Genomic DNA, 12978 nt, shown 5'->3' on the forward strand with positions numbered 1-12978 from the left:
CATCATCCATGATGGCAGTGGTTACATTCTTGCCAGTGACGCCCTGCGCCCACGCGGCCTCCACATTCAGATCCAACTTTGCCTTGCCGCCATTTTGACCGGTGTTCTTCAGGTACCACTGGAAGGGGAAGTAGGGGTCGGTGGGGTCGCGCTGCGGCTCTATATCGGGCACCAGGTTCTCCACCCGCAGCGGCTTGTAGCCTCGCTTCACTCGCTTGAACCCGGGCATCTGCACTGCCATGTGCACCTACAACAAATTAAGTTGGTCATTTATAGCCCAAAAAAATACAAAAAACAATTTTTAAAAATCCACTTGAAAGTATAAAAATGTAATGTTAAGCTCCTTCAAATTATTCGACGTTACTAGCAAAACCTTATTGCTTCGTGTGCTGGATTGGATGAAATTTGATTGTATAAGTTTGGAAGACGAGATTGGAAACCGTATCAGTTTGTTGGTGTAAAAGTTGTAAATTGAGTTGTATAGTATATTTACTAGCCGAAATCATGTGTGCATGAAGTAGCTAATGTTATGAAGGAATGAATGGATGGAAAAACTGTAGTAATTGCATGCAATGAATTCTTCAGCTGAGTAGATCACAACAATTTTTTCTCTTATGCACTTGTCATTTTTATATTTTGAAAAAGGACGAAGTAGTGAGTCAATTTTGTTGTAAAAAAATTCGTGTTGAAAATTTGGAGCTGATTGATCAATTCTTTCTGAAGTCATTGTAGACTTTCTAAAGTCAAGATACAAACAGATGGACAACGACTTTGGTCTTCAGTAACTCAAAAGTGAGAATTCGCTTATGCTCGTTCAGTAAAGAATTCTATATGCTTGGAAGAGAAATAACAGTTTGAGGTCGGAAACACGAGAAAAACGCGAATGGAATCGACAAAGAAGAAAAATGATGGAACAGTAGTGACTGGCGTTGGATCAATGAAGGAGTATGTCAAGGATAGATTACTTTTTTCATAGATTGATTGAGAGACAGAGCAAGAAGGAGAAGAACATGGTTGAAACTACAAATTGAAATGAGAACCTTATAGAGATAAATAGAAAGGTAACAAGAGAAGATGACTAGGTTGAAAAATATGTTGAAGGAGAGCAGACAAATACACAGAAAGGTGAAAGTAAAATTCGAGTTAATACCGTTCATATTGGAGAGAGAACTATAGAATGATAAAATAATGTTACAAGGAGAAATGGCCGGGTTGTAAAATTCTGGAAAACTTGATACTGTAGATTACCTCTATTTTGAAAATAATTTTTCTTCCCTTACCTACATTTCTAGAGTGAGTGAACCTTTTGAATCTTCAACTTTAACGTTATCATCTTCCCTCATAAACAATGGTTGAACAATATCTGAGCACATGCGCTTGAGAGTGTTTATCAGAATGTGAATATGGAATAATCTAATTTACCAATCGGGTGAATATGAAATGTGAATATGGAATAATCTAATTTACCAATCGGGTTCACCTTGTGTCCATGGTTCATGGAGCCAATCACATTACAACAAAACTCAGATGAGGAAGGGTGAAGGAGGAGAATAGAAAGAGAAAAGAAGGAAAAGGAAGGAAAACATGGGAGAAGAAGGGAGAGTAGAAGAAGAGAAAGAAGAAATATAACGATTGAGAAGTGGTAAACAGAAGTGAGAGGAGATAAGGAGAAGCGTATGAATAAGAAGATGGTAAAGGACGATGTGCTAAGAGATTGATAGTCTGAGATAAACTGATGGAGAGAAAAAGATAGAGAGAGTGAAAGATGAGTGTGAGTGAGAGAGTCCACGTGTCTCATGAGGCGAAACGAGCAATTATGGGGATGAACCAGTGATTAAATTCCAGATACAATCCGCGTAGGTAGAGAGAGACCAATCTCAAATTGTCAGAATTCCTTAGAAATAGCATCAATGGTTCCTATTCAGCCAATGGTGACAGTTCCAAGTGAATATCGAAGAAGAGAGCTTACCTTCATTCAATCGAAGATAACTAGCTATCTGCGGAAATTAATTACAATTGTATTCCTCCCTTCTACCTTCAAACTACCCACAAGAGAGACTGACGAGGAGGATGAAGAGGAAGAGATGGTGGAGAAGGATGAGGAAGAGGATCAGGTGAAGGGAGAGGAGGAAGAGGATGAGGATGGGATAATCAGGTAGGAGTGGATTCCAAGGAGATTGGTCCGCTGTTTAACTAACTACTGTCATTGTTATTCAATAATGAAGGGATTACATGGTATTTGCATTTGGTGATTGAATGTCAAGGTCGAGGAACGTTCTAGAAGCTCTCGCTGTGATTAGCTCTTGCAGTATTCATGTTCACTCAATAACTGTGCAGCTTCTTTATTTGAAATAGAAATGGACATAATTATATGAACTCATATGAGAAATTCAAAAAGTGATCATGAAATAGAAAGTAAGAAAAGTGTACTATTTGATACTGTACTCCAGTTCAATGACTGTATTATAATATTATTGATGGAGTTAAATAGAGAATGTATTTATTCATTTATTTAGTTATAGGCCTATAATATTATTGTATTATAATAATTATTAAATGTCAAGGTGACAATATTTTCAGGAAATTTATTCATTCGTACTATATTCAAGGTGAGTGACATTTTTGAGGATCGATCGAAAATGAGAACGCAAAATTTCATTGAATTAAACATTCATACAGAACATTCAGAGCTACATCCAACTGAAAAGTACAGCTCTGGACAGAAAACGATGGAAAGCTGCCTACCAGTCGAATGATGAAGCTAGAGAAGGACCTTTCATATTGAACATTCAAACAAGCAATGCTATATTCTCAACATATTGTTCCTACATGTCATGACTCACTTGAACAGCATTATTTTCAAATTTATTACGAGAGAGGAGAGACTCTACTGAGCTATTATTTATACAGAATGAACCAGCAAATTTATTAACTCTGTTTCCTTCCCACACCTAAATAAATTTTCCAACTCTCTTATAAACCCACACTCCTTTATTGTATTTTACACTTTTATAATGGGTTACATATTTATTAGGGATACAACCCAATTAATCACAGAGAGAAACAAGAAAGAAACCCAGTTATAAGTAAAAACTCATTTGCTAATAAGGAGGTCACGCCGTAGAAAAACAACAGCGAAAATATCCAACATCGTTCGTTCACGGTCGAGCCCATGAAAATAACACAAGTTGAAACAATGGAAATATCGCGACTCATTTATTTTCGCATGGAAATGCTTGCTATGTATGCCATGTAGTGTACATATACTAATATATACAAAGCACGATGCTATTTCCTTGCGCCGACATTTAAGCGCAAATTTTCCTTTGTATCAAAGGGCAAAGTTCAGCTTGTAATACAGTCACCCAGTCAGCAAAACTCATTAACAATATAACTGAGTTCGCTGTGCACCCCATTTGATAATTATCATTTCAAAACATTTCTCATTAGAGATCAAGGAGTTGATCGGGTGTGTAACTATTATTCGGTGCCATAATGCTATAAAAACAGCCAGTGTTAGTTAGATGGGAAACTATCATTTTATTTATGAGGAATGCTGACAGTTTGAATAGTATGACACTAGATTATAATCTTCCTTGTATGTGCGGAGTATGAGGAGTTGTAAGAGGAATGAGATTGTGGGGAACTATCTATTGCTCGTTTGTAATGTTACTTGTGTATTATTATATATGAGCTTCGAGTATTTCAGAACATTTCTCATTGAAATCGAGAAATTGATGGGGTTCTTACAGTATGTGTGGAGGTTGAGGATTCAATTATATTTCTGGTTTCTTATTCAGTGATAGATAACGTCAACTTCATAAAGAGACAATACATGTTAATTTCTGATTAGAGATTAGGAATAATTGGACGTGCGTGCTACAGAGTGTAAAAGTTTTCGGATAAAACCATTTGTCTGAATAGAGAAATATTTTCATGCTTTCTTGAATCGAGAATTTGGATTCATTCTCATAAATACAAAAAATTCAAGAGTTGAGTCCACTTTTGGAGGTCAGTTGAAAAACTTCAATGAGATTTCATCAGTTCCTGTATTTGAATGAAATCAATAATTGAGAGATAAACAGCAGGCTCAATCAAAAACTGTCAAAACATACATATTTATAAAATAATGTTCTGTTACACAATAATGATAAGTAGCTTTTCATGTCTCAATCAATCACATGATATCGCAATCCAAAAATATATTAATAGATGAGAAAATAGAGAATAGATACTGGTACTTCAATGAACAGTAGACCTCACGCAGTTTTCTCATCCACAAGTATCTGATGTCACCTGTTCTGGTTAATTCAGTTGAATCATATTTACTCTTAAAAACTGTTATTTGTCCTCTCCAAGATCTAAAACTCACTTATATCACTGAACTAAGTTCACGTGATAATATTTCCATCTGACAAAAATATTTCTCAACTATTTTAAAATTAATTTCTTTCAATCAAGAATATTATAATTTCTTCAGAATTATTTAATTAATTTTATCAGTTTTTATTTTATTTTCAATCACCTATTAAATTTGTTTTCCAAATGTAAAAATATTGATACTGATGGGCACGCATCATAAAAAGTACCTTACCTTACCCTACCTTATAGAAATAGACACGGCCAGACATCTGTGTAATGCATGCAATGAATAATTCACTTGTCTGCTGATTTATTATGAATATTTCTATAGTTGGATTAATCCTATCTTCAAAGTAGATGAAATTCATAGTGATATCAGAGTATGGAGGAATTGCTTTTCTCTTCATATTATCCTTGAAATGCAAAATTTCAAAAAACCTTGTGTACACATCGACGCGCAGTTGAAGAAGGAATATTCATGCCAAATCTCATCGAATTAATCAAAGCCTTTGGCCCTAATCGCGTTACATACAGACAGACAATATAGTTACGTTCGGTCAAATAGATATAATATTAGATAATATTCATGGGTTTAGGAATGATTCATTACTCTTTACTGTTATCAATCTTCCATCACCACAAATCTATCTAATACTATACCGTTCTCTGAAAGACTAGCATAGAAACATTTTATAACCCATTCCAAAAATTCCAAAATGATGAAAACGAACGATCCATTACATAGGATACTACTCACCAAAAGAATCTTAAAACTTCCATTAGCCTCCCCTCCACTCAACCCTATCATGACACCTATCACATCAAGTTTCACTAATTACTAATCAATTTTCACCAGTTTTTCCGACAGATTTCCTCGGAATTTCCCATTTTCACGTGAGTGCTGTTGACATCAACCCTACCACCCACACTCATCAGTTTCGTTTCACGCTTCTTCTTCACCGTAACTTCCATCTTCTTGTTTCCCCTCCTCTTTCTCATCCTTTTCAATCACATCACCCTCATTCTTCTTCATTCAACTTTTTGATCTTTTTCTTATCTCCTCCTACTTTTTCTACTTTTCCTCCTCCCTCTTCTTATGCTTCACTTTCACCACCTCCTCTCCCTCCTTTTCTTCTCACCATCCTCCTCTACTTCTCCACTATCCTATTTTTCCACTTTTCCTCTCTCTTCTCCCTCTTCTTCTTTTTCTCTATACTGTAGCTCTTCTCCTTTTTATAATTCATCTACTACATTCTCCTCCTTCTGAATCTTTTTCTCCTATATTTCTTCTGGTCATTCAACTTCTTCCCCCCTACTTCTACCACTCCTTCTCATCCTCCATCCTTCTTCCTCGTCCATCATTCACCACTTCGACTCTTCCTTGCTCCTCATCCTTTCTTACTTGTTCTTTTCCCCATCCTCCTACTGACTTCAACTGTTGTTGTTATTCATCATCATCATTACCTTTTTCCTCCTCTTCTTCTTTTACTTCTCCATCCCATTCTAATCTGAGAGTATTCCTCTCCTTCTTCATCTCTACATTCTCATACCTCTTCAACTCTTCCTCATCCGCACCACTTTTTTCAATTGTGTATTCTCTTCTTCATCATCATATTTTCGTCCCCACATCCTTTCCTCCTTCTTCCCCACTTCATTCCACGTTTCATTATGACGACAGGCCTTATCTGTGCAATTAGCGACAGGCATTTAGCGACAGGCGACAAGTAAGTTGTCGCTGCCAATCATTTAGCTGTGTAATGTAAATTGCAAGCAGCCTCGTTCGATTAGCGTAGCTGGCTAAAATAAGCCGTGCCTCTGATTAGATTGCCGCTCCTATGATTTTGTCATAACAACTTGATTGGGTGCCTAGTGACGTATGTGCAGCCTACTCCTCCCACACATTCACATAAACAACCTTCTTCTCACTTTTTTCCTTCTCTCTCATTTCCTCATCCTCGTTTTTCATCTTTGTCTTTCCAATGTTTCCTTCTATCCGTTCTTCCACCTCTTCATATTCTTCTGGTTCACCCTCTTTGTCTTTTCATTGCTTCCCTTATTCGTCTTTCCACCCCTAGCAATTTATCTGCCTCTTCCTCTCTATCTTTTCAATGTACCTCTTTTCGTTTTCATAGGATTTTACCTTGCAAAGCTATCCTCCTGTACTTGATTCATTAGCCCTTCTTCCTTGAATAGTTTTTTTCTTCCTACAGTTGAAATTATTCTATTTTCTCCCCCTAATAATCATACTCCTGCTGAATAGTATTTCTACTCCCATCATCCTGTCTGTTCTCAATTCTCCTTCCACTCAAGACTCTTCTATTTTTAAATTCTTCTTCATCCAATCAATTTCTTCAACTCTACACCTAGACCCGTAATAATGATCCAGTTCTTTCCTTCTCCTCTCTATTATTTTCTCTTATGAAACATCCGTTGATTGGTACAAGTACAAATCATTGGAATGTTTGGTTTGGGAGAGACAATACAAAATCAATTCATACCAGCATGTCAACCAAATTGAGATTGATGACATAGTCCAGAATAAAGTAGAAGTTTAGCTTCACACTTTCCTACTCAAAAACGACTCATTCTTGTATTTTTTCATATTCTTGAAGAGAATCTTTTATTGATTCCAAATGTTCTATATTGAATGACAATATTCGTCATCTTTATTTGTTTCTGAATCTCACTCAACTACTTCTCCTAGTGACTTTTATTCTTCTTCTGTATTTTTAATCTTTCTTTAGCCTTCTCCAGTCATCGCTACTATACGAATATATACTTTTCTTCATCACTCTATGATTGGGCCTTCCAGACGTATATATAAGCAAACCAGAACTACCTTGCCTAAATCTCTTCCGTTCCTTTTCGGCTCAATTTTTTCAACAATTCTTTCCTATTCCTACCAGTGCCTTCTTTATTCCACCTTATTCACACTTGAACCTTTTCTATCAGTGACTTCTTAATTTCATCTTATTCACACTTGAACCGTTCACTCCACGAACTCTTCTTTGTTTTTCTTTATCATCCACTATCCTACAATATATTTCTCGCACTCTTTTTCTCTCCAAATATCTTCTCTTCTAATGCCCATGGATCAATAATCGATCCTTTCACAATTTCCAGGAATTGAAGCTCTCTCATACAAGCTAGTTAGTCTGTCACTTGTGCGGTAAATTAGATTGCACTACATACGAGATTCGCAGTAACTTCCATTTATCGCTTCATAACAAGATTACTGTGTTTGAAACCAACCGACCAAAAGTCAAATAATATCAACCCTGTACCCGTTTTTTGTGTTTCAGTTGGAGGGTTCAATATTCCAAGCAAAAGAGTATATAGCAAAGCATCGTACCTTATACTCTTGCAAAATCAACAAACGTCGGGACATGAAGGAGAACGACAACAAGCTCATTAAAGCTTGGAAGTACCTTTATAATAGATTTTTCTATGAAAATCCTCTTATGAAAGATGAGAATGTCAGCTATAATGAGATTTACTTCCAATATTGACAGCATTGGTTGGATGATAAGCACCGTCATTTATATTTAAAGAATGCTGACAGTTTGAAGTACATTCAATAGAAGTCCACAGCATGGCTTGCTAGTAATTAACTATGTACTTGAAATGAGAGTAAGAAGCTTTGAACAAGATTGGATGAGCAAGTAAATCTGAATACTATAATAATATAATAATAATAATAATAATAATAATAATAATAATAATAATAATACTATTATACTATTAAAACAATTTATTCAACATTATAAGATATATCAAAAAGCTGATATCAAGGATTAGAATCCTTGTGATAAGAATATCAACTTGAAAGAAACTGACAATGTACTTTGTTCTCGATCTGCTCAATGAATGCATCATTATAGGTTAAGAAACTTGCAAATGATTTTCTTCCACAATTCTCATTCATCGATTCGCTTTCTTTCGGTCCCATTTTCAATCTAACTTCTGTGGAAATCAAAATCACAAAGAACATTTCATGGACTGAGAAACATCATCATTAGAATATGACTACAATTCATCCTCATACTAATTGGTTTGACAAATTATTGACATATTCTTCAATCATAATCAAACTCAACAATCTGTTGAACGTTCACAAAAAACTTACTTGTCAATAAATTCGAAGCCTGCCTGACACTTATTGCAATATTGGCTGATAAGACAATATATGTTTGTGTAGAATATTCATGTTTTACAAAATCAAGCAAAATAGGCATATATTAAATAATACCATAGAGAAACAATAGCATAAATAGATATCCCATGATATAGGGCGTTCATGTTTCAACTTTTACTGTTATCTCAAGCCGATAGCCAACGTAGTTCTTTCCCGTGAAGCTTTATGATGCTTGTAGTCTCTCATATTGTGCCGTTCATACACTCTTACACGGTCAAAACAGTGAAAATCGACAATAATCGACAGTAATCGGCTTGAGATAACAGTAAAAGTTGCGACATAAACGTCCTATACCATTAGATATCTACTTACGCTATTGTTTCTCTATGATAATACATAATCAGATACTTGTTTTTCCAACGTTTATAATATTTTTGAAAAATACAACGTATCATCCCAATATTATAGGAAAAAAGGTTTATATACTACTCAAGCACGATGAAAACTGTACAAAATATTCCCTTCAGGCAATAAATTTCCCCAAGGAAAAGGTAACGGCAATTTCCCTCAGCGTTTCAATATAAATCTATTACCCGCGGATTGAATAATGCGAATTCAGCAGATAATCTCGAGCGGATTCAATATGTTTCTAATATACAGACAACTCAATACGCTCCGGCAAAATTTATGAGCGACTAAACCCTGTACATTACACAACAACTGTCATCGAATCGATATCTTATTGTCATCTCAAGAAACGTATTTATTTATCGGCAATTGCATAAGCCGTGTGGTCTGGCGCGTGCCAATTCAATTTTCCCAGTTTTTCCACAGGGCTTTTCCTCGCAATTTCCCGACAGTTTTCCTGTCTGACATGTTGAGCGATTGTCTGCGTCACGGAAATTGAATGAGCCCTATAGCGTGACGGAGAACTATAGTTATAAAGTTAGAGGGGATGTGGTTCGGCGTTTTTAATCATTTAAAAATGACGATGCAACTGAACTAGGAAACGCGTCTGTTTCTGACAGGCATACTGGAATTGAGAGTATGAATCGGTGATAGTTGACAAAAGTTATACGTTTTCATGAGAAAACAAATACTTCCACAGGGCGAAGAAAAGATTTGTAACAATTATTTCATTGCGAAACACTTGTAATCCTGCAAGCTGAATTCTAACATTTCAGTATCAGTGGACATGTACGTTCTAGTGAGAATATTATTCCTATAAGTTGCTATGAGACTATTCATACTTGCTTCACTTGGCTGAGTAGAAATAGTCCAATTAGAACTCATGGGAATTATATTTACATTGTGCCAGTCACGGTGTGGGAATCCAACTCAATTTGGACTGTTGTATAAATAAGAATTGGAACCGTTTTGGGCGGAAGCCTGTGGTACTTTTCTGAAAGATGTGTAATTCTAAATGATTAAATAAATGAATAAATATATAAATATTCATGATATCATTCTAAATCGCTCATGATCTAAGTCTTCTTCATCATAATCATCATACTTGACATCATCACATCTTCACTCTTCCTCCTCGATACTACTTCTGCCTCTGACCCAACGCCCATCTCAAATAATTACCATCTTTATAATAGCTTTTTAACATTTCCTTCTTATTCAATTGATCAACTAGCGCACTAAGGCTCTGTTTTCAGGACCATTGAATCCAATGAACAGAACTATCCTATCTACAGTGTATTACATCTAGAGGTTTAATGGTTCAAATGAGTTCTAGAAACAGGTCCTATATCTTGATAAAACAGTTTAATCTTAAATTTTTAAGCTTTTTTCGAGTACTTCTCTTCTTTCTTTACTCTCCTCTTCTATTTCCCTTTTCTTGTTCTATCTCATCTTCCCCTCTTTATAACATATTCCTACTGTACACCCCTTCATATAGGTACAAAGGTACTGTTGGATGAAAAATCACACGAAGAAATATGTGTTTAAAGGGATAAGTTGGGTTTTCATCAAATCACCATAAGGAACATGGACTCGAAGTCTATACATGACACGACTATCAGTGAATTCTCGGGGATATTATCACCATATAACAGAGCACAATATCTACTGCTGTGTAATTATGACCTTGTACTGATGTAATAACTGTAGTCAGTAAAACCGATTGAAATCCACTGAAAGAAGAGAGTTCAACCTCACACTCTTCTTTATTAGAATGGATTAGAAAGCCAGGGAGATTGATGAATCAATCAATTATTGCTAGTAAATTAAGGAACCACGTCAAGAAATTGGGTCAAACCCCTGAAAGCCCCGGCTAATTGCTGTCGTCTGAATTTCAATAAATTAGAGTGGCGCTTCGATTAATTTGTTGGGTTTTGTTCAGAAAAAGTTTGTTTTGAGACTGGATTACTCTGTCAGTCAAGTTTCCATCAGAAAATCGAGTTTTATATTGTTGGTTTGAGTTGATCAAATATTTGAACTACAAAATTGAGATTTGATTGTTTATGTAGGATTAGACCTTGAACCGTAACATTATGAAGTTTTCTCAAGAGAAGTTTAAGGAATATTGGTTCAAATTTCCTTTCTCACTTCTCCTTCATACATTTTTCCAATCTTCAACTCATTTTTATCAAGCTTGACTTCTTCTTCTTCTTCTTCTTTCTAAAACAATTTGTCTTCTCCTCTTTGTTCTCCTCTTTCCTTCTTTTTTCTTTCATCACATTTTCTTTTCCTGTTATTCCTCAGTGATGCCGGTAATGGATGATGTTAAATTTTCTATCTTTTTGTTAATTTCTGGCATTAACTCTAGTCGATTGTTGATTCGATTGAGAATGCTTTGGATATCCGTGTTTTCGTTAAGTGAAGAGGTAGAATCACTCCTTGCTTTCATCTTTATTCTACATGTTGGACACCGCCAATCAGCTTTCTTTTGATTTGACATATTCCTAATTAATAATAATAATATAATAATAATAATAATAATAATAATAATAATAATAATAATAATAATAATAATAATAATAATAATAATAATAATAATAATAATAATAATACTAATAATGATAATAATAATAACAATAATAATAATAATAATAATAATAATAATGATAATAATAATAATAATAATAATAATAATACTATTATACTATTAAAACAATTATTCAACATTATAAGATATATCAAAAAGCTGATATCAAGGATTAGAATCCTTGTGATAAGAATATCAACTTGAAAGAAACTGACAATGTACTTTGTTCTCGATCTGCTCAATGAATGCATCATTATAGGTTAAGAAACTTGCAAATGATTTTCTTCCACAATTCTCATTCATCGATTCGCTTTCTTTCGGTCCCATTTTCAATCTAGCTTCTGTGGAAATCAAAATCACAAAGAACATTTCATGGACTGAGAAACATCATCATTAGAATATGACTACAATTCATCCTCATACTAATTGGTTTGACAAATTATTGACATATTCTTCAATCATAATCAAACTCAACAATCTGTTGAACGTTCACAAAAAACTTACTTGTCAATAAATTCGAAGCCTGCCTGACACTTATTGCAATATTGGCTGATAAGACAATATATGTTTGTGTAGAATATTCATGTTTTACAAAAATCAAGCAAAATAGGCATATATTAAATAATACCATAGAGAAACAATAGCATAAATAGATATCCCATGATATAGGGCGTTCATGTTTCAACTTTTACTGTTATCTCAAGCCGATAGCCAACGTAGTTCTTTCCCGTGAAGCTTTATGATGCTTGTAGTCTCTCATATTGTGCCGTTCATACACTCTTACCCGGTCAAAACAGTGAAAATCGACAATAATCGACAGTAATCGGCTTGAGATAACAGTAAAAGTTGCGACATAAACGTCCTATACCATTAGATATCTACTTACGCTATTGTTTCTCTATGATAATACATAATCAGATACTTGTTTTTCCAACGTTTATAATATTTTTGAAAAATACAACGTATCATCCCAATATTATAGGAAAAAAGGTTTATATACTACTCAAGCACGATGAAAACTGTACAAAATATTCCCTTCAGGCAATAAATTTCCCCAAGGAAAAGGTAACGGCAATTTCCCTCAGCGTTTCAATATAAATCTATTACCCGCGGATTGAATAATGCGAATTCAGCAGATAATCTCGAGCGGATTCAATATGTTTCTAATATACAGACAACTCAATACGCTCCGGCAAAATTTATGAGCGACTAAACCCTGTACATTACACAACAACTGTCATCGAATCGATATCTTATTGTCATCTCAAGAAACGTATTTATTTATCGGCAATTGCATAAGCCGTGTGGTCTGGCGCGTGCCAATTCAATTTTCCCAGTTTTTCCACAGGGCTTTTCCTCGCAATTTCCCGACAGTTTTCCTGTCTGACATGTTGAGCGATTGTCTGCGTCACGGAAATTGAATGAGCCCTATAGCGTGACGGAGAACTATAGTTATAAAGTTAGAGGGGATGTGGTTCGGCGTTTT

At 35.0% G+C, this 12978-nt stretch overlaps 1 protein-coding gene across 1 annotated transcript in view; it reads right to left on the reverse strand.

The window, feature by feature from the left end:
- LOC111062474 (neuroendocrine convertase 2) overlaps window positions 1-12978 on the reverse strand; it is a 123652-nt gene that overhangs the window by 63758 nt on the left and 46916 nt on the right. The window contains exon 3 of the mRNA XM_039425984.1: window positions 1-247. Coding sequence (XP_039281918.1) covers window positions 1-247 — 247 coding nt within the window. The remainder of the gene's footprint in view (window positions 248-12978) is intronic.

The sequence above is a fragment of the Nilaparvata lugens genome, chromosome 4, assembly GCF_014356525.2.
Source record: "Nilaparvata lugens isolate BPH chromosome 4, ASM1435652v1, whole genome shotgun sequence".
Taxonomy (NCBI): Eukaryota; Metazoa; Arthropoda; class Insecta; order Hemiptera; family Delphacidae; genus Nilaparvata; species Nilaparvata lugens.